General features: G+C 37.6%; 1 protein-coding gene across 3 annotated transcripts in view; it reads right to left on the bottom strand.

The window, feature by feature from the left end:
* Positions 1 to 23462, bottom strand: part of helz (helicase with zinc finger) — a 53178-nt gene that overhangs the window by 6000 nt on the left and 23716 nt on the right. For all 3 annotated transcript variants that reach the window (XM_007567215.2, XM_016679221.1, XM_007567216.2), the window contains exons 16-25: positions 22681 to 22860; positions 20131 to 20232; positions 18303 to 18481; positions 12118 to 12236; positions 10812 to 10957; positions 9355 to 9502; positions 6839 to 7022; positions 5842 to 6070; positions 3883 to 4204; positions 1265 to 1310 (exon numbers count right to left, since the gene is read on the bottom strand). In XM_007567215.2, coding sequence (XP_007567277.1) covers positions 1265 to 1310; positions 3883 to 4204; positions 5842 to 6070; positions 6839 to 7022; positions 9355 to 9502; positions 10812 to 10957; positions 12118 to 12236; positions 18303 to 18481; positions 20131 to 20232; positions 22681 to 22860 — 1655 coding nt within the window. The remainder of the gene's footprint in view (positions 1 to 1264; positions 1311 to 3882; positions 4205 to 5841; positions 6071 to 6838; positions 7023 to 9354; positions 9503 to 10811; positions 10958 to 12117; positions 12237 to 18302; positions 18482 to 20130; positions 20233 to 22680; positions 22861 to 23462) is intronic.

Here is a 23462-nt window from a genome sequence, read left to right as displayed (position 1 = left end):
AGGTAGATTTCTGTCAAGATCAAACATTAGATACAAAATCTACAAAAAAAAACAAAAAAACAGACGGGATAAATGGATGGATTAGAGAAAGGATCAATAGATGGAAATCAATTTTATCGATTGAACAATTATGATTTAATTTTTGGAAATTTGGGTTATTTTTCCACCAATGCACTTCTTTGGTTTCCACAGTTCAGACTGATGTCAGCACGCCTTTTGGCTGCCATCTTGTTTGACAAGCATGTTTACAGTTTCTGTTTATTTGGACTTTAAGTTCAAGTCGATGACGATGGAAAATTGGGACCAGATTGTTTTTCTTCTTAATTCCGAGAATAAAGTCATAATATTTGACTTTATTCTTGTCATAATATAACAAGAATAAAGTCAGAAGGCAATAATGCCAAATAAAGTTTTAATATTACCAGAATAAAGTCATAAAATTAGGAAAATGAAGTCGTCACTTTGAGACAACTAGAACACAAAATAATGAAAAATTAAAATGAGGAATGTTATAAAACATAAAATTTAAATCCTGTAACCTGGTCCTAATGGTCCATTGTGTAACTCATAGCTGGGACAATAAAAGCCACTTCTTGAAAATATTTTCTACCATTTTTTAAAATCTGTTTTGTGAGAACGAAGTAGATTAAAATCGGAAATTGGGTCTGGTATGAAAACTTGTATTTTTAAGCCACATGGCCCAAATAGATGGAAGGACAGACTTGTTCTTATTTCCTCAGAACAAGGAAATAAGTTTGCTAATGCAAAGATTTTAATCATAGCAAAAATTGCTTTCTAACTTCATTTTCTTCCCCCACGCTCCTGAGCAGCAGCACCTTGACCTTCAAATTTCATACCTTTTCACTGCAGAGGAAAAATGCAACCAGCCTCATTCCCTAGATGGAGTCAGATTTTAGACTTTCACAGATTGGTTTTATAAAAGTCTAAAAGACTAGTGCAGCCTGCTGACACAAACTTATTGTGCTTCCCTAGAAAGATTATTGTGTTGTTGGCTGCTTCGCTCTGATGGTGTCAACAGCCCCAGGCCTGTGTGTATCCATCTGGGCTGCTGCATCAGAGAGCCCACGCTGGGTTCATTTAGAGGGAAATAATCTAATTGCATGTTTGTTGTTCTTGACTATTTTCTTTGCCAATAAAAACGGCATGCGGGCAGGTACGAATCCCAAATAAACCTAAACGGACCACTCATTACAAATATACACAGTTCGGTAATACTAACAACACACGGGCTTTTGATGCTCACCGTATCCATCTGGTGGGAGGTGCTCTGTGTGGTTCGCCTGTTTCCCCTACAGGAAAGCAAAGCAATTAGTTATGAAACCACAGTTACTTTAGAACAGCAGGAGTACAGCGACAGTAAAATGACACAGAAAAGCAGATTAGTTACCTTTCGGTTCTGAGTGTCTAATAAAGAGCGGTCACAACCAGCGGTGCACCGACTGCAGATTTCTGGCCAATTACCAATCTTTAAAAAGTCTGACCTACCGATTCTGATTTTGGTTGATGTTGATTTTTTTTTTTTTTAAAGTCTGAAATAAAGAAACAAAGCTGCTAATTTTGTTGGGTGACCACTGGTGAGAGCAAAAAGGACAGTAGATTATTTTAAGGTCTTTGTGGAGATAGAGAAGATCGGTGGATATGACCAGTTTCACATGCAAGTATCAGCCGATCAACCCAAGACTGACGAAACTGGTGCCAAGAAATGGGCCATCGGTGCACCCTCACTCACAATTTCAACTTTATAAAACCTGCCCACTGTTTAAGCGATTGATAGTACCATGATCGGCACTATTGACTGCTCAGAAACTCTAAAATATAATCTCCTAAAACGCACCACATCTTCCAGGTGGCTATGGTAACAGCACTCTCCCATACTGACCCATTGAGTATTTTTTTCCTTTTGTCATATCCTTGTTTTTTTCACCATTATATCAGAGGAATGTTAGTCTGTAAACTTATCTACTGGCAATAAAGTTAGCCATTTTTTTCCCACTTGATATCCAAATCATTAAAATAAATATTAACTGGACGTTAAAAAAAAAAAAAAAAAAAAAAAAAAAAAAGGTTCAGACAGGAAATTGACCGCAAAATTCTCATAAGACCTGCACAAACAAAAGTTACAATCTGGTTCTTGAAAATCAATGTTTTTAAGTAACATAAGACAGATGGACATTTTTAAAACGTTTGAGAATAACTTGTATTAAATTCAATGCAATCTGAATGCCCTGGTTGTTAAATGTTCATGGTGCGATGACAGAAAGCGCCCGCTCTGTAGTTTCCTCACAGGCAGCTCAGTGTCTCAGAGAGCTGTGAAGTGAGCAGCGCAGGGAGGGAAGAGCGGAGCGGAAGTGTGTGTTTATCCCTAAAGCTGGCTGCCGGAGCCGGCGCTCATTAGGCCCAGTGGGTGATGGCAGCAGGTTGGCAGCTCTGCTGATTTCGTTAACCTTTACCTCAGGGCGGGCGGCAAGAGCAGACAGCCACACAAAGACGATTTAAACCCAGCCAAACAATCTAATAAGAGAACCTTATTAGCAGATTTGTAATTTGTTTCCCACCTTCAGAAAGCGTAGAGAATTTTTCTTTTTCCATTTGCAAGAAGTTGCATTATTATGGTAATTTCGTTGGTGATTTTCTAAAGCATAAAAATATGACCAAATATCTAACTAGTCCTACAATATTTTCCAGATTAAACTACACATAAAATAAATGTCTATTTATTCATTTATTTTTCAGATTTTGGTTTAAAATATCCAAAAACAAAATCAATTTATAAATCTGCCTTTTAGTTTGAGAGTCAGAGAAGAAAACCCAGCAGGGGCTCTGTTGCAGTTTTGCATAAAATTATGCAAAAGTGAAACAATAAAGCTGAACTGCTTAGAATTTCATCGATTCTCAAACTTTTTTTTTTTTGTTTGTTTTTTTGGTAAAGGTTTGTTTATGCAAATTTCAGTCAGTTCTGATTTAATTTTATGAATCACACTGGAAATATGTCTTGCCTTTAGCAGTTCTAAAATATTGATGTTAGAACCAGAGATGAAGTTATTCTGTATGTTAAAGAAAACTTTGTGATACTTCTGAAGCTCTAAACTAAAAACACACTTTATTATTCACACAGTGGACATTTTAATATGTTTTTAGAATCCAACAGTGTAATCACTCCATATAGAGAACATAGACGATTACCTAAAGCTACAATATTTCTATGTTCTATGATAGTTTAAAGCTCAAAAGAATGTGCAGCTCTCAGTCTTCCTGTTATCTGATCAACATCTTGCTCTCTCTCTCAGTCTGGACAAACTGGAGGAAAGTCTCGATATCGATTCTTACATCCGACATCAGTTAAAAAAAAACCTTCCTGATACTTTAAAACAGGTTTTCTGTCAGTAACAACATCCACACCGAAGAGAGTTGTTCACCTGGTAGGGCTTGGTACGGTGCATTCAAGACCGGAAAAAGTTTCTGATAATTTGGTGTTCGCTAAAACTGAAAAATGTAGCAGACCACTCAACTTCTCACTAATTCTCTACTAAAAATATTAACAGAAAAACAAACAAACAAAAAAAGTAAACTGCTCTGTAACATTTACATATTTTAAAGTAAAACTAAACCCACTTTAAGTGTAAAAGTTCAACCAAAAGCCTGATCCAATGTGTGTTAAAGTGAACTCCCTAAAGTTTTTGCTTCTGATAGCTGAGATCCTAAATCACTGCTATGACTTCATCAATAACTAATGCTATAATCTGAAATCAAAGGGATTGAGCTGTAATTATTTATAGTTTTTAAACTAAACAATAGAAAATGTTGCTGGATCTTTTTCTTTTTTCTACCAGCTGTGAAGATTTCCATGGAAAAACTCAATACCTTCGGAGGGGACTGCTGCTGCTGCTGCTGCTGCTGCTGCTGCTGCTGCTGCTGCTGTTGGTGATGCTGCACGGCCTGCTTGTTGGAGCCAGGCAAACCGTGCTGAGGATGAGGATGATGGTGGGGATGAAGGCCCTGTGAGGAAGACTGGTGTCCCTGAAGGGGCCTGAGGGCCCGAGGGATGAACTCTGGGGCCAGCGGGTTGAGGACATAAGTCTTCTTGAGCTCCAGGGCCTCCAGTTGAGCCTTGATCTGCTCGAAGGTGATGCCGTGCAGGCTGGAGTTCTCGTGGCAGATTGAGATGAAATGCTCCCAGAATTTTCTGGAAAGAAACCAAAAACAAAAATTAAGCCACTTCAAAGTGCACGTTAAAATCAAAGCATCTTTCTGTTCGCCGTTTTTAACAGCGAAGTTTCCGCTGCGCCGCTGACCTCGACCTTTCGTTGCTGGAAATCTGTGTAAACGGCGAGCTCCTCCTAATCGCATCAATTTTACTGGCTGGATGCTGACAGGCTGACATTTTCCCACAGCCAGACAGTGAAATCCTTGACATGTTATTTTGACTCGCGTTGGCAAACCGCAGCCATTATGGAGACGACTGTGGAGGCGGGTCCACATCGATTCAAACAATGAGCCGACAGCATGTTGGATCAATTACAGCCCATATCCAAGTAAAGGAGCAAATTTAGTCAGATTAATCCAAAAAGTAATCGCTGTTGTATTAAAATTAATTCAATTTGAAAATACTTTATCCAACCCCAGAAGAAAACTAAATGCAACACAATGTTCTTCAAAGATTTGTTGTGGGATAACAGTCTTAAGAAGAGGATGCTCAGGCTTGTTCATCATTTTCTTGATTTTATGAAGATTTTTACACCATCTTATCTTAAGGGCAGAAAAAATTCCTCTTCCATAAAAAGAGGAACAAATCTTATAAAGAAAGAATAAATCTGAATGTAACAGAGCTCCTCCAACATGCTGCCACCTTGAGCTGCACAATTATGTGCTGCAATCTATACTCCTTTTATTCCTCTTTCCTTAAATTTATCTTAATTGGGTGCGACCATCAAACCCCAGCTCCTATCTTGGGGTCCAGATCATAGTGTTTATGTGTATTATGTGTTTTCCAGGCACACAAAGCATAATCAAGTAACTATGTTAACTTCAGTTCTTTAAAAAAAAATCCTCTATATATCGAACGTCACCTAAAAGAAATTTTACCTTGTAAATTAACACCTTAAGATTGGACCCGTCGCTTTAAAAATTCCCACTCTTTCAAATAATCAACAAGTGCTATCAAAAGCAGCGCAGTAGGGCTAACATGCTAACAGCAGCCTAGCATCTGAGTGATAAATCAACGACATCATGTATGAAAAACAACAGAGACCACAATTTTTGAAATGTCACAGAGAAGTGAGTTTTGTGTAATACTGGTTAAATATAATTAGATTTTTTTTTTTTTTTTTACCGCTTATTTGAAGCTACAGTTTTCAAGCATTTTGTTTTATGTCACTTTACAAAGCGTCGTAGTGGGAACGTGTAGCAGCCTATTCCAATACTTAAATCACTTGGATCCAAATTTATGTTCAAGTCACAATATCTGGTGAACATAACAGTGAAAAACCCCTAAAAATAAATTTGACAAGTACATAATGAACACATAAGTATTTCAACAAATACACAATCTGTATTGTAATCTCTGTTAAGAGGGGCAGCACTAATCTTTTGGAATAATTTAATAAAAAGTACTATTTTTTATTTTAGCAAATGCTTGACGTAATATGGAAAAACATTAAATGAGCTTCTTTTTTTTTTTATAAAATTAAACAAAAATGTAATTTACACTTTTAACACCAATGTTACAGTAAGATTTAGTCTGTTATGCAGAAACATCAGTTTTTACCTTATATTTAATATACGGGCGTTAAATCTGTCAAATGTCAGATTTGAAGGGATTACCTGCAGCGTCCCACAGAGCAGAGCGCTATGGGGTCTCCCACCACCGCGACCAGGGACTGGGCTCTGGTGATGGCCGTGTTGAGCAGCTTGTAGTTTGACAGGAAGCCGTAGTCGAGGTCTTCAGTCGAATCCTCCACCAGCTGCTCTTTGCGTTTGATGGCCGTCTGCTTGTGCTTGCAGGTATGCCGCGTCCGCACCGTGCTGAGGAACAGCACCCGGAACTGTTTACCTGAAAAAGACATTTCATTTTTTATTTACTTCTATTATTACATTGGTTATTTTACGGAAATGCATCAATCCAGCAGGATCCAATAAAACATTTAGGTTTAGCAACAGAGAAAATATTTAATCTTGTATTATTAATTCAGGTACAGAGCAGGTTTAAATGTTAGCCAAGATGTATTAGGAAAAAAAGCCATCACTACAATTCAATAAAGAGTCAAATTTGGTAATATTGTCCTAGTTCTTGTTGCTATATTAAAAAGAATACAACAAAATGATCACATTTGCAGAAAATCTGACATGATACTCTAATATTTGTCCAACTCCAGAGCTTGTTGATAAAACAGAGATTATATGTGCAAGAAATTTAAAATCCAAGTGCTAAGAAAACTTTCCTTCCTGTTTGCAAGCTGCACTTTGCTTCATGTGTGAATAATGAGACATGAACAAAGCAGCTGGATGCAACACAAGCCAGAGCAAAAGAGAAAAGCAAAAGAAACTAAATTCTCAACAAGTCTCAGTATTACAAAGAAAGATGGAACCACTGACAAACCAGAATGACATACCGTAAAGAATAAGTTTTACGACATATTTGTCATTTTCACCCAAAGCTTCTCTTTACTTTTTCTGCTTTGTTTTTAACTGAAAAATTCAGGCAAATCTAGAGAAAGAAAACTACCACACCATCGAAATAAAGATTGGTACACAGACTAGTGAACACGGCTAATTTTCTGTATCATTTAAACCTTTTCTCTCTCTTTTTTTTTTTGCTCACCTTGGACGTTGAGCACTCTTTCAACGCTGACCTCGTGCATTCTTTTCTTTCGGAGTTCGGCACGAATGCGGAAAACCTGGTCGGCGTACGGCGACACCACCCCGATGCTGCCCTCGTCCAGCTTCCCCCAGGCCACCGGCCACTTCTTACGCAGCTCCTCCACCCGCTCCACAATCTCAAACACCTACGGAGTGATCGGGGGCATCAGCAACGGGGCTTCAAATTCGACGCCACAAAGAGACTTGAAATATTTCAGCTCACACAATAATTCTATATTATTTATTTTAGCTGAATATGAACCGAAGTTCATATTCAGACATACATCTGCTTAAACAGCTAAGCAGACGTATGTTAAAGCTGTTATTTAAACACGAACGGTAGAGAGAAAACAGTATCTACAACCGACCAAAATGTGGATGTTTAAAAGACAAACATAAGGCTCCGTTAGTTTTGCAATTCTTTCAATTATTCTCATAATATAACTGCATAAAAAAAAGTAACACATTCTGCAGATTTTTCATTTAACCACTTAAGATTATGAGAATTAGATAAAATACATTTTTTTTAAAAGAAGAGACAGATTTCACTGCTTAAATTTCAATCACTTATCATTCTTTTAGTTTTTTAGTGAACTGCTTAATTATTTGTAGCAAAGGATGCGTCTGTGGGTAAAAAGTATTTCTAACATCAACATGTGAAAAGCTCAGCCTTTTATAATCGATTTATCAATAATTTGTAAGGCTAATCTGTTGATTAATTTGTGATTTGCTTAGTAGGAGTTTTTATTTATTTATTCTTTTACAGAATTTGAACCAGATGACGCTGAAACTACCACTTGAGGAGTTCTGGGTAGAACATTTAAAATGAAAGTTTGTTAAATCTTATGTGCAATATGTATGAATTTTTTCAACAGCTTTGGCTTAATTATTGCTCTGTATATGTTGTTCATTCAGCAATTGACCTTTTCCTGAGTCTCTAGTTAACGATTAATCGGTTACTAAATTAGTTGATTATTTCAAAAAGTGATTCATCACGATTAATCATTTCAGTAGATGATCATCTCTCTCCCATCATTATTATCAGTGATATTTCAGCAGCAATATGACACATTTTTGCATTTTTTTTTTAAATTTTTTTTTTTTTGCAAAATAAAAGTAGCCAATCATGTTGCCTTTGGTTTAATTTACTTTGATTAAGATTCTTTTGTTATAATTTCATATTGCCTATCAAGAGAAACCATGTTAGTCCAGACACACACAGAGACACACTGTTGGTTTCAACAGACTTCTAAAAGGCCTTTATTGAATAAAAATACCCCCGTCCCCTTTTTAAATTGACTTCACAGACCCTGAAATGAGACTTATGAGAAGAAAAGGAGGCGACACCATGCTGTTTTCACATCATGATGCCTTACATACACCTGACCTGAAATAGCACTGAGCAAATTTGTGGATATTTTTCTCGCAGAGCCTAAAAGGCAACGTAAAAAAAAAAATATTTTTTTTTGAAGAATAAAGGGTGCTTTTATGACTTGCATAGCGGTGAGGGATCAAAGATGGTCCATCAAAACAGGAAGCTGTGGTTTAATGAAAGCAGACGATCTGTAAAACCTGGGATATCAGTGCTGACCCGAGCTGAAAAATGTCTGGAATATGAAGAGAAGCGTTTTTGGTTCAGAGTCGAGCTGACCTAAAACCTAATCATTCTGAAAGCATAAAGATTATTCAAATGTTTATTTCCAAATTCCAAGATAAGAAATCACTTCAAATATAACAAATCTGTTAATTATTTATATTAGTCAGAATTCAGTTAGTGAGTTTTTTATTTTATTTCATCTTTATTTTAACTACAGTATGCTATACAACTGTAAATGAAACAGAACACATTGAAGTAGACGTTTCTAAACTCCTTCACTGAATGTTCAGAGTCCAATTCACACTGCAGGTCTGTAGACAGGGTTTCTGCAGGTTTCAACTCAAATTTAAGGCTTTTTAAGACCATAATGAAAGGAATTTAAGACCTATTTTGTCACAAAAATGCACGAACTTTGATCAGTCAACTCAGAATAAATTTGCACTTACCGATGACAAGTGCAAATTTGTCATTTATCATTGCTAGCTTGATAGCATTTTGGCATCTAGCTAGCAAAAACTAGCGTTAGCTGCAACCGTCTCAAGTTACAGAAGTGTGACTCAAACTTTTGCCTGACAGAAAAGTCCGGCAAGAAAAAAAGAAAAAATGCATAAAATGTACGAGATAAATTTTGTCCTGACATGACTGCAATTAGCATATTTAAGGCCAAGTTATTTTTAAAACACATTTATGACATTTTAAGGCCTTAAGCTTAAATACACAAATTTAAGATTTTTTTCTTTTTCTTTTTAAGGATGAAAACAAGAATGGATTATAGGTTTAGAAGAAAAATATCTAAATTACACTTGCAGGACAATGTTAAAGCAATGGAAATATTAGTTTCATCACATAACTGCATAAAGTAGAAATGCTCCAAATTGTACCTCTGCATTATTGTAGTAGGCTGTGCTATTCTTCTCCTGGACATCTTCTCCTCTGGCTGTGAAGAAGGTCAGCGGGTAGAAATCCTTATGGCACGGCTGCTTCCCACTCGCGATTAGCTTCCCATCGTAAAATAACTCGGATGTGTAGCTTTGGGAAGAAAAAACAGAGGGATGGCAGGAAAGACAGGAAATGAATATGAAGTTTATGAATTAATATTTCTCCTTAAAACTAAATTAAATAATTGACACATGACTGCATATTAAGGCTTAAAGGGATTTTATACAGAACTGCTCCTTGCCAACAAACTCGACATGGTTTAATTGTAACAGAATTTAAACAGGTTTCACAAACTCAAATTTAAAACTTTAAAAGTGAAAATTTTAAGGCCATAACAGAAATGTACAAAAGAAATTGATTTTTTTTTTAGTAAATTTGGCCAAAGCTGTGAGTTGGCAACAAATGCGAGCCAGTGGTGAAGACAGACGTCGTCCAGTCAACAGTTGGTAAATTTAGATAGGTACAAAAAGCTAGCTAGCAAACAAGCATTAGCAGCTTTTACTTCACTTAACAAGGTGAGTGAAATATCAGTGGGCAACTCAAACTTCTGCATCACAGAAAAGTCTACATAAAATATGCAAGATTAAATAGTTTATACAAAACAAAATTTAAAACCTGTGATAACGTATTTAATGCCAGCTTGCACTTTCTTTAATGAATTTAAGACATTTTAATGCCTTAATTTTAGATGCATGAATTAACAAATGTGCCGACAATTGTGTGTGTTTTTGTGTAACACAGGGGAAACTACTCACTGTTAAATGTGAAACCGTCAAGGTTTGAAATGTGAACGCGAACAAAAAAAATAATAAAAAAAAATGTCTACACCTGTGAAATCTACTCTTTCAGCCAACATCCTTCATAATAAAATATTTTTAGCTGAAGAAATAAAATAGGAAAATCTTTCTTAGTCATGCCTGAAATAGTGACTGATTTTAAAATAATTGAGTCTACATTTTCTTTCTGCTATTTTCCATGTTCCGTATATCAAAATCTCAATCACAAACATGTTTAACAAAACACCTTCCTTCATGTTATCGCAAAAGTAATTTTTCATTTGTAATAAAATCCTTCAGATCTTGTTATACCATGTTGGTGAAAACACCAATACAATGAAACGGTTATATTTAAATTTAAATGTACTTCTCTGTGACAATCGACAAGAAGAGAGGAAATAACTTGTGACAATGTATGTTTGTTGTATGAAAAAAATCCTTTCCAAATATAAATTGCAACCACAGCGGTGTGAGAACTGCTCTCCCACCACGTCTGTACACCACTGGTAGACTCTGCTCCTTAACGTCGGCATGCAGAATAAGCAGAACCTCCCACTGCCTTCTTTAATACCGACTGTCCAAGAACCGATTCGCTGCCGGCAGCACTGAGTGCTCACACCTACTTGATGATAGCTTCGTGGGAGCGGTAGTTCTCGCACAGGAGGATGCGGCAGGGGAATTCGGGGGGGTAGTGCTCGTACAGCCGGTCCAGCAGTGACACGTGCAGGTTGCGCTCCCGTGCAAACTCGCTGTACACAAACGGACTGAGCTGCAGGGCAACAGAGGAAAGGGGAAATTTGGTTCATTTCAAAGTGTCACCCAAGGACTTTGATTTCGTTAAAGCAAAATGAAGCCCATTATTGCTTTCCGTTTCACAGAAGCGTTGAAGTTAAAAACAAGATCGACAAAAAAATGTAAAATTACATCACTTCAGTAAAACACTGGCCGATAAATCGGTCAGCCAGAAAGCTGCAATCGGTGCACCGCTACTTTGGATACAATTGATTTACTTTCAGTGGGCTTGTTTTATCAAAGTCCACTGAAAGAAGTAACTGACATGCTTACTGCTTTCTGAATAAAAATTGATTTATTTTACAAGCTCAACAGCAGAACTGCAGAATAATACTTGACAACTGTACACCCGACGACTGGTAGCATTTGATTCATTTCATCTTAAAAGCAATACTAAAAGAAAAAGGATTTGAAAAACAGAGCAAAAATATCACCTGAACCTCAAACTTTATTTCGACTTGAGGTTAAGTATCAAAAATGTTTGACCTTTTCTACTTTGACCACTTTTTATACAGATCAGATAGGTATTAGACTGGATCTTTATTTAACATATTTGGTTTGATTTAATCAGTAAAGGCCACAGTCTTCTATGAATATTACACAAAACTACTGAATAGACAAAGCAAAATAAAAGGAAACCACTTTCCTTCCTCTGCAAATGCAAAGAACCTGTTTTCCAGGTTAGAAAAGCAAATGGAAAATAGGGATGTAACAAACTGAATCCTGCGTTTGCATCCCATTGCTCTGTGTTGACTGAAACGGGATAAAGACAGAGTTTGTAAAAAGTAATTATTCAATGCCAGACTCTCACGGGGTCTTTGTCCTGCTCTCCCAGATAATACTGCGCACAGGAAATCACAGGATGACGAAAATTAGGTTTTTAATTCCTTTTGCTTGCGCAGAAAGCCTGACTGACAAAAGTCTTTGTTTCTGTTATCTGTGGAGCGGAAAAGTCAAAGGAGGTAACAAATGTCCCAAATTCTTATTGTTTTTTTTTTCTCATATCAAATTCTTAACTTAAAATAAAAACATACAAGCATTTCATAGTGAGTCATATGTAATGCAAATTGAGTATAAAAGTAAAACCAAGCATTAAGTCAAACTTTATTTTCAGTAATACAAATCCTCCGGTCTCACCTGCATATGGTCCCCAGCCAGCACGATGCGGGTGGTCTTGCTAGCAAGAGGAAAAGGCATGATGGTTTCACACTCCATGGCCTGAGCTGCTTCATCCAACAGGATGTGGGTGAACAACCCTTTTGGGGGAGAGAAAACAAAAAACACAAATTACTAGTTTGGCCTCTGTTCCTCAAAGACACTTTGAGGAACAGAGGGGGGGGGTGAGGAGTGGACGGAGAAAAATTCTGCAGAGTCAAATGGGTAGGAAGGTTTTTCTTACCCAAAGTTTACCAAACAGAGACATATAAACAGTCAAGAGTCAAATGAATCCATTGTGGGTTTAAATTTCAAGCCTAACACCAAAGGATGCAACTCATTCTTTGCGATGTAGTCCTAATTTTATTTTATGTATTTATTTATTGCTAAATAAAGGGGTTGTTTTGTTTATTTAAAAATCAAACCTTAAGATTAAACCGCTGAAGTTTTCTTCTTTTTTTTTTCCAATTTAAAGAAAAATAATTGACAAATAATTTCCCTGGATGTACGTCAGTAATGTCTTGACCACCATTTTCAACCAGCGGTGAGACCGCAGTAGCTGGCGAGAAGGCGATGATTCAAGTCAAACTTTGAGGTCCAAACCATTTTTATCAATTGTCAACTGGACACGGCAACCCGCAACAAACAAATGTGCAGAGAGACTCCAGAGAAACTGGCCGCCCAAAGGTAAAAACTCAAAATGACTACAGCTCTTGAACACTTACGACCCGCCCATAATCAGACATCCCGCCCACATTCACACCACACAGTGAGGCACACAGTGCCGATGGAAGCAGACCCAACTCGGCCAAAACTGAACCAGACAAAAGCCGGCTAGAGAGAGATTTGACAATAAAGAAGAAGCTTAATTAAGACGTCAGTTGGTGCAAACACACACATTAGCACTTAAATCTTCACATTCTGTTTTCATTGAGGGCTCCAAGATGGTTCTACACTCTCATTTAACCGGTCCTGCAAACCTAAGGCAGGGGTTTTATAGAGAGAAGGGTTGAACCCCGATTTCAAAAGCTCAACTGGTGCTCGGCAGCATGAGTGGGGGAGATAAAACGGCATGGCAAATGAGTGCTGGAGCAGGGAGTGGAGGGGAAAAAAGACGAGAGGCTGAATAACAACCAGCGAACAGCCTCTAAAGCTGAACCAGTTTCACAGGGAGGTGCATGCAGACATGAAATGTGACAGCTAAAAAAAATAAAATAAAACTTCTGGGTTGTCAGAAAAGTAAACAAGCACCACAAACATGTCTCGAATAAAATTATAAAAAGAGGGGCGATCGGATATGGAAAGGAGTTTTTAGTCTTTAGCAGAACCCATCGAACAAACAAATGCATGCAAACATGCTTCTGGGCATTTTTAGCTCCACTGTAAAATCTGGTAAAAACAGTGCCAGTCTGAAGAATCTTTCATCATAGACAAAGTAGCAAACATCTGTGTTTTTGCGCACAAATGTATCGAGCCGAAACTGCGGCGACATCTGCCGAGTCTGTCACATGTCTTGTTAGTGTTACACGTGGGGACCGTCATCTCCAAACAACTCCTGCCAGAGCTCGCTGCGAGCGCCATTGTTCTAGAACTTGTTTAACTTTCCAATCAGAGTCATGGTGCGGAAAAGCTGTGCTGTAGTTACAGAGTCCAACCGATTTTTGTTAACCTCCTGATACAAACTGCATTAAACAGGAAGCCCCAGTCCACATCAACACAACCCAATAAAAGCTTACAAATGATGTAGAGGAGATGGTAGGGATGGGAATGTTTCACCCCTCAAGGCAAGGAAGGGGAGATTAATCAGAGGACAGGAGGGGGAAAAATATAGTCCTTATGATCAACATGTTGGCAGACAGACAGCAAAGAAGGAACATGGCGCTTGATGTTTCACCTTAGAAACAGCTGCCAGCGTTGGGGGAATGGATCTCGCTATTAGGGGTCCAAATTACTTTTTCTACACGTTACAGAGCTAATAGTGAAGTTTGCATTTGGAGAAAATAATAGCATGATATTTAGGGGGCAAAGGGAGAGTTTATAAGCAGATGCGAATAAAATCAGAAAGAAGAGAAAACTCTCAAATTAAATGGCAGCTGCTTCTAATTGCACGGCCCCTCGAAACACCGTCCGACCCTTTAATAGGTCAAGGGAGGTTTGGAAAGTCTGGCCAAGAGGTCTGTGAATGAAGCCACACCAGGTCTTGTAAATCCACGATTGTAAAAAAGTTTGTCAGATTGGTCATAAATTATTCTGTATGTGTAAAATTACAGAGCCCGTTTGATGTATTGTGGTTTCTGCTGAACGGTCTGACACCCTTTAGGACACGACTTAATATCAGATCAGAGAAATACTTTGTAGTTTTTGACACAAGCCTAAATACAGACTGGAATCTTTAAAGCCGAGCTGTAAAATCCCAAAGTCTCAAAACCTATAAATATATACATGAACTATAGATGTTCTGAACCAGGCTTGTTTACAACCTGAATCATTTATATTATTTATTTTGTACTACATGAGTTTGATAAATATGTAAATATACAGTAGGTGTAATCTGACAGGAGGGGTTTATATGTTATACCTGTTTCAGAATAGCCTGATTATTAACCGTTTCAGCTGAACTGAAAGGATTCAGCAAGTTTCAGGCTAAATGTAAGACTTTGACACCTGTGTAAGGCCGTTAAGATTTTAACTTTAAACCTACAAAAAAAAAAAAACAAATAGATTAAAATATTTTTTTTTACTAAATAATTTATACTTAAGTTATGCACACCAAGGTTTCACCAACTAAAATTTAAGGCTTTTAAAATCTTTTTAAAAAAACATTATGAATGAAATTTAAGACCTGTGTCATGACATTATTTTAAAAACAATCGAATATTTTTGCGATGTTGTCTATAGCAGAGTGCTGAGCTTTTCTGCAGCTTTTCTGCACAGAAAGCCCCTAGTCTCGGACAGGTCGCCAGCAGAAAGGAAGCCAATGGAAGAAAAGACGTCCAGGCAACGAGCGATAAATTTACACTTTAGATGATAAGATGCAAAAAAGTTAGCTAGCTAACTACGGAGGGTATATTAGCATGTAGTTAGCAGTAGCCTCAACCACCTGATGAATGAAGATGTCTGCACCTTCCTTGATGTTTTGTCAGACAGAAATGTAAAAAAAATAAACTAAAAAAAAACTATATAGATCTAGAATAAATAGCTCTGCCTTAGATTTAATAAAAATCTAAGGCCAACTTACATTTTTATGAATTTAAGACATCTTAAGACCTAATTAAGGCCTTATTTTTAGTCTATTCTGTTCGCGTAAGTTACTGGTAGCAGGTTACAGCTAACTATGTTAAGCTGTTCAGGATATGGATTGTGTCAGCAAGTTCTTTAAAGAATAAAAATTTTTGTGTTCAGTTTGTCAGCTTGTTTTTTTTGTATCTTTTTTTCTTCAACACATATTTTGGAAGGGGCTTAATGGGGGAGAAATATCACAAAATTCCTTGCAAACATTTCTAAAGTAGCACCACAAAATCAGAGATTTTGATTGCAAAAACAATTACAAAATCCTAGATGTGTTGCCTAATGAAACAAAAGTTGGTGAGAATGTTCTGCCAGCTGATAATTGCATATTTCACACATATCAATAATCATCTGGAAGCCAGACAGAAACAAGAAATTCTCAGTCCTTTTCTTTTCTTCGTTTGAGGTCATTAAACAAGGCGATTCTATTAGAATTAGGTAATGTTCCCTCTGCTGCATCCATCATATCTAATTAATGAAGCCTAAAAATTACTGATACCAGTTTATTCACACAAAAACTTTTTGTTTGATGCAAATGATGCTCCGCTGGCCAGAATCTGAAGACAGCTTGCAAATTACGTAACACGTTCAAAAGACTGCGCTACAGCCAGAACTTAAATAATTTAAGAGAAAATGCAGGGCAGTACTCCAAAAGGGGAAAAAAAGCTGCTACAAAGTGGAATATGAATATAAAAAAAAAGATTCAATATTTGGCATGAAATTTTGATCACTTCATTTCCAACGAATCAAATCCTGGTGAAACCACGAGGGACGCGATTAAAGTCTGTTGTGAAAATAATGAAATGAGAATTCTGGTAACAACTTTAGGATGCTTTTTTTTTGCTGTATAAAATGAAACGTGAGGGTAATTGAGATTTAAAAATATGTATTAAGCACTAAACTGAACAAAGTTGCTCAGTTTAGGTTGTCTCTCGCATGTGACTCTAATATATGAGTGACTGTTAACTTATTTAGAGTTAACACAACCACAACAGAGATTATTTTCAGTCTCTTTGAATGAAAAATGGTTGAAATGCAGCTTCTAACCTCCAAAAGTACAAGCAGATTTACATGAAATAGAATAATCAATCTGATAAAACAGCAACAGGTCAAGTGTTATAGTTGAATCGTTAAATGGACTAAACAGATTGTGGCCATTGGCAAATTAAGAAAACAGAATGGTCTATTAAAGCTGCTGCTTGATTCCAGGAACACGGTGCTGCTTTTACTAAATGGTTTTAACTCATTTTGCATCTGCAGGAAAGAAACAACAAAACTGATTATTTTTTTTAACTCACTTTAAGATAATGAGCCAATTGGAACAGTGCAAATTGTTCTCTGCATGTCTGACATCCTGCTTGAGAACTGGCATTTAGAAGAACAAGTGTAAATGTCAGCTTATGGGAAAAATATACTAAATTTAGAGTCAAATAGTCCTAAGCAAATCACCCTTCATTTGGTTCTGTTTGAAAAAAATCATGATCAGCCAAGTCAAGTTTTACATTAAGACCAAGATCTTCAAATTTAGTTTCAGTTTTTCCAGCTAATAACATGATACAAAGTTTTAAAAAAGTCAGTTTTGGTCCTCAATATCAATATGATGCATATTTTCAGTAGCTAAGATTCTAACACATAAAAAATGGTGAAAACATAGTAATGAACAAAAAGAAACAAACAGTCAAGAAAAAGCGAGTCAATCGCAACTGATATCAGCATTACACCATTAAGAAATGTCAGGGGAATGACATGATTTCTGATATCCTGCACTTCTTGAAACGCATTAACCTCAAATTAAATGCTTTGGAAGAAAAGTTAAGAACCGAGTTTCCATCAGAAGATCCGTTACTGCTACTTAGAAGACTCGCCATCCTCTGTTGCCTTGTTTCCTGTCGATTTTCATCACCAAATGCCAGCAGAGCAGGAGAGATGCAACATGGGGTGGGAGGCCTAATGATGTGCAATACATTAGAAACAAGCAGATGGCGTATCCAGGCAAGAGACAAAGCCCCCTCCCCTGACACATTAGTGCCGGTTATTAGCTTGCGCCGACAAATCGGTTTGTTTTCCACGACTTTGGCACAACTTAAATGAATTCCACTCTGATCTCCCAATGCTGACTGTCGAAGTGACAAGGCTAACCAATAATGCAGGTCTAATGCACAGAGCAGCTTTTTTTTTGCTGATATCGCCAACTAAGACCTTTTAAGACATTTTTATGAATAAAAATTAAGACCTATATCACGACAGAGATGTCCAAAAGAAATGAAGGGGACCAAAACTGTGAATGTCCTGGGATCTTTGTGGTTCTCACATGGTATACGGGTCGCTAGCTAGCCGGGGAGCCATATGTTAGCTCCTAGCTAGCATGCAAGTATTGGCAGCTTGCTACTGGTAGCATTAACTGGCATGAGCCACAGGAAGCAGTGAGTGATTATGTTTGTGCACGGCTCAAACTTCTGTCTGATAAAAAAGTCCTTTGAAAAAAAAACCCCTACCTAGACTATTTGGTATTAAATAGTCCAGCCATGACAAAATCAAGTTCTGCAATTAACATATTTAATGCCAACTTACATTTACTTTAATGAATTTAAGACATTTTAAGGCCTTCATTTTAGATGCACGAATTAAAGAATGCGTGAAGACCCTCATAAAGGTGTGTTTGAAAATAGGCACCGGTTTTTAACAAAATGTATATCTACGAACTAATAAATAGAAAAACAAGTTATATTGCAAAATATGGGGTAGTTTAATGTAGAGTAAGGGTGAAAAAAAAACAAGTTTTCTTATTTTTAAGATGAATGACTGAAGGCTGATGGAATGTCACATAAAAAAAACAAAACATAACCAGCTCCTTTAATCCAAGATTATTCTGGACTCACCAGGCTCCAAATCCAGCTGGCAGAGGTACTGGGAGGTGCTGAGGGTGACCACGACAACACGGTGCCTGAGGATGTCCTCCCTTGTGGGCATCTGGAAAGTGACCTGTGTGCTGGAGATGAGACAGTACTGCTGCACCACCGGGTGGACGGTCTTCACCCAGCGGTTCCTGAAATATACCCTGGAGGGACAAAAGAAGGCGGAAGGATGAGGATAAGAAGATGCAAAGTTCTAAGATATGTTCTCTACAAGAGACTCCGAGAGAAAAAAGTGCACATTTTAACCTGCATAAACTTTTATTCCAGTGTTGTGCAGAATTAAAAAAGACAAAAATGATGCTTTTCTGCAATGTCAGACAAGAAAAACCCCTACAGTTTTCACAGAAAATCTGGGCATGTGAAGACAAGCAGGGTTTCTATACCTGTGGAGTTGCATAAATATTTTGAAGAAAAGTAAGAAATTGTGTTAGAGTCGCCTTAAGGTGGTTCAAAAAAAAAAAAATATTGTGTTCACGTCCTCACGGTCTGAAAATATCTGCCGTAAGGTGAAAACAACAAAGGTACGCAGCAATTTGTGTTAATGCTGATGTATTGGTCTGCCTGCAACATTCAATAACTGTAATTCAGATAAAATGGATTGATGGAGTGCCACACTGATTCAGGGAGTCTGACAAAGAGGCCACAGTGGAAATAACTTTACTGGATGTTGACATCAAAATGGCAGACAGCTGAGAAGCGAAAACTGCATTTTCTCAACAACTGATCTAAAATCTGTTCATTTTCCACTTATTTTTTTAAAGTTTACAGCAATATAACCAGACTGTAGATTTTAGCTTCTTCGGTATTGCTTACACGGTTTCCTCTGTGCATTAATTCAAGGTTGATTTGCTTGAATATACCTTTCAGACAGTCTTAGTAATGCTAGTTGTATTAGAACAAAAAATAAAAAGGTCTCAAATATTAGTTGCTTTTCACTGGGAAATAAAGGATTTTAGAGTTATGTAAAGCATTTCAAGATTTGAGAGAATCCACTTTAGTGAATTTGCTGGAGAATTACAGAGCTGCTTCAAGGTCCTGTTTGAATCCCACTCTGTACAACCTCGTTTGGACCCAGCATTTTTTTTTTCCAATGACGAAGCAAAGCTTGGAATGCATTATTTGCCCCTTTCCTTTTTTTTTTATTTTATTTTTTGTTTTTAACAAAGTCTATTAAGACTTGCCAAGTTGGTTTGACACTTATGCACACCTTGTGTTTTTTGTGTGTCCTTGATCCAACTGTGGCTTTTTTTGAAGTTAGTACGTTTGAATCTTCTGTTAGAAATTTTTTTCCCAAATGACAGATTTTTCTGTTTTAACTTGACACACCCTTCTGTAGTTGATATCTTAGAATTGTACTGTAATGTTCTTGTTAATAGAAAATTCCTATCATTTGCAGAGTTAAAAAATTAGCTGGTAGCTCCACTTTCAGACAGTCTTAGTAATGCTAGTTGTATTAGTCACACCAAACAGCAGATAGAAGCTAAAAAATGTAATCTTAGTAAGCTGCAGAAAGCGCTTCTTTCACAAGAAGAAATATCTTTGGGTTCTGGAGACTGGCTTCGCACAGTGGTTGGACTCTCCCATCATCAACTTGGTGAAAAATTAATGCAACACTTGGTGGAAATAAATCTGTATCTTCCTTAAACTAAAATAAGCTTTACACACCTCAAATTAAACAACACATCTCTGAAATAAATGCAAAATTACAACCGAGGTAGTTCAGATTGCATTAATTGCAACAATGCAGGCTGGAGAACAAAGTAGAGGGTGATTGGAGATGCTGCTGCAGTACCTGAGAGGTCTGGCGTGCTCGTTGCCTGCTTCGACATATGGATGAAGATAGTCTTTAATGTAAAGGTCAGCTGCGCTGTTGGAATGAGTGCAGATCAGGACCCTGTAGATACAAAAGAGAAACAGCAGCAATAATAAACTACAGTGCAGGAGGACATATGGTATAAAGTGGCACTTGCTTTTAGACTCTCAAAACTTTTTTTCTTTTTTTTTCTTCAGTTTTAGAAACTTAAAACTAAAGAAAAGAAAGACTGGGGAAGACACGTTTCTCAATTAAAGATGGAAAAAAGTACATCAACCAAGCAGTACAAGAGGATTATTGAGATATTCAAAACCAGAATCAGCACAAAAGTAAAGACAACAATGACTTAGGAAAAGTTCTGTGTCAGAAGTTTATGACTGCATCCACCAATACAGGAAAAACAAACTGCACAGCAAAGGGAAAAGAAAATCACGGGTAATGAATCTAAAAGCACAGTTCCTCCACATCAAAATGGATGAAATATTGACCACCAGTGTCCTGAACCCAAGACAATACACGAGCTTAAAACATTTGAAGTAACAAATTTCCAGAGAGAATTCATAAAAGGTAAATCTGATTTAATGAGAAAAATCCCCAACCAGTTTCTGCACATCTAAAGAAACGTGACTTTACAAGAGGAATGGGATATTTTTATGTCCTTTACAGTTAAAAGTTATTTTCCATTTGCTACCAAGCTAGCAAGGTATGTTAGCAGCTAGTTAGCGGTAACCTTCAACATTTTGAGTCACAGAAAGCAACAACATCTGAATGCAACTCAACCCTTAGCCAACAAAAATATCCTGTGATTAAAAAAAATACATAGAATATACAGGATTAAATATATTTAATCCTGTCCTGGCTATTTAATCGTGTCCTGGATTAAATAGCGACAAAATTTACACGACAAAATTTAAGACCTGTGAAGAACATATTTAAGACCAACTTACTTTTTAAATGAATTCAAGACAATTTAAGGCCTTAATTTTAGACACATGAATTTAGGACTCTTTAAAGATGCACAGACACCCTCCATACCCAAGTAATGACTATTATATGTTACTGCACTTTTTAAGGCCATTTTTCTTTTATACACCCTGTTCTCCTATTAAAAAACAAAACGTAAGCCTCTGCCTGACATATTGCATTCATTTTTCATAAAGACTAGCGAACCATCTACCTGATGGTGCTACATCGGTTTCTTTCCAGCTCAAGAAACTCTAGAGTGTCCTGCAGGCAGCGTCACACGGAGCGCCGGCTCCGTAATGAAGAAAAATGCCAGTGAAGAAGCTACATTGTTGTACATCACTGTGGGGCCTGCAGACGTGGCGTAACTTCACTGACCGGCTCGCGCTGCACATCGACTTCCATTCAAGGCCAGAGAGCGAGCCGTAATAAAAGCCAACCATGTGCATCGAGGACAAATGACACGTATTCGGCCAAATGACCAGTGTGCTTTTCTTTCAAGTGACAGAACTCACAACAATGGAAAGCAAAGCTAATCACTCAGTACAAATAGGACCTTCGAGACACATATACATACAGCTGAGTGAACAACGCCACATCTCATTTCTTAATTGACCTCCCTTAAAATCTGACACATTCATGTGCCAAGTCCCTGATGCTCCAACTTCATAGCTTGTTGGAAAGCCCAGTTATACAGAAAAACTTTTGATACCCCTTCTAATAATTTGGTAATATTAGAAGGTCTTTGGTATTTTAGCTACCCAGTCAGTACAACCATATTTCCTTGCAGTACCAGCAGGGTTATCCATTTAGACACTGAGGTTTTGATGTATTCTTTATAAAACATCCCCAGCTCAGTAAGAATGAATAGAGAATTTCTCTGAATATAAACCTTTCAAGCTGCCATAGATTCTTAATTGGATCTAAATCTGATTTAAGGCTTTCCCATGCGAGGAGTCTCCCGATACAACGTTTACACTTCTGATATCGATATTGCAGCTTTGAGCATTAGCCGATACCAATATCGACCCAATATGATTTCAATGAGAGTTGATTTTGACACTTCAGATAAAGTATGGGAGAGCCTCAACACTAAACCAATTCCATTGTAGTTCTGGCTGAATCTTTTGGCTCCTGATGGAAGGTGAGTCCAGAACCAGTCTCAAGTATCGAATAGTCTCAGGTTTTCTACTATAAACAGCTCCATCCTAAAAGAAAAACAATGTCAACATGTCAGCACCTTGCGGTCCTTGGATGGTTTACGGCAAACCCCAAACAGAACTTCTTTTTCTTATTGGTTTTATGGTACACTGCTTTCAGCAGTAGCTTTTTTTTCTGCCACTTTTGCATAAAAGCCAGAATTGTGGAGTGCAGACATTCTCCCATCTTGTTCGGCAACATCTTGATGCTCTTTCCACAGACTGAACAGGGTCTCTGTGGGATTTGCTGATCAATAATGCATGAAAATCTAGATTTTCCTGTGAAATATAAACACTGGTCAAAAGTTTCACATATAAGTGAAGGGATCCCAAAGCAAGCCAAAAAGAAAAGAGCCGAGATCTCTACCTGCTGCTGTCCTGGCGAAGAATGTGTTTGACGGCCTGTGCCAGGGTGAAGGTCTTGCCGGTACCATAGGGCCCAATGATGAGGATTGGGGGAAGAGAGATGGAGATGGGTGTGGTGATGGCCAGGATGGCCTCTTTCTGCTTGGCGTTCAGACGGGGGTCCAGCTGTTCGTCCCACTGCCTGAAACAAGAGACAAACAGAAACTCATTTTAACATTTTGTCTCAAACCAATTGTCCTCCAATACTCAAACAAATTGCAACGAAGAGCAACTTCAAACTCACGAGGCAGACCTTATTCACCTTTTGACCAAAGGAAAACATATCATTGTTCTGTTTCTACGTTATGCACCAACCGACATGTCTGACATTTCAATTAAGTTGAAAGTGGAGCCACTTTCGATCTACTGATCAACTTAAACCAGAATAAAGCCAGTTTCAGATTTATGTGTCAATAGTCAAACGCCCCACACTAATTAGCTGCTAATAAATCTGCAATCATTATTATCTTCACATCAAACAAAAAGGAGGCGGTTGAAAAAGACTGAAGAGAAGCACCACACATTAACAGATAAATAGAGGTGTGTGTGTGTGTGTGTGTGTGTGTCCGAAACAGCTCTGCGTGCGACCGCAAACATATTTGTGAGTGATGGGAGTCGCTGTGGATGTAGAGTGTGTGTTTGTGTGTGTCTGTCTCTACACATTAGGGTCCTCATTATAAAGGCTGCATCCTCTGAAGCTGTGAATCCACCAACATCAATTGATTGAACTCCAACTGAGACATA

This window comes from Poecilia formosa, unplaced genomic scaffold (genome assembly GCF_000485575.1).
Source record: "Poecilia formosa unplaced genomic scaffold, Poecilia_formosa-5.1.2 Scaffold205, whole genome shotgun sequence".
In the NCBI taxonomy this organism is placed as follows: domain Eukaryota; kingdom Metazoa; phylum Chordata; class Actinopteri; order Cyprinodontiformes; family Poeciliidae; genus Poecilia; species Poecilia formosa.
This window is presented reverse-complemented; position numbering and strand designations above follow the sequence as displayed.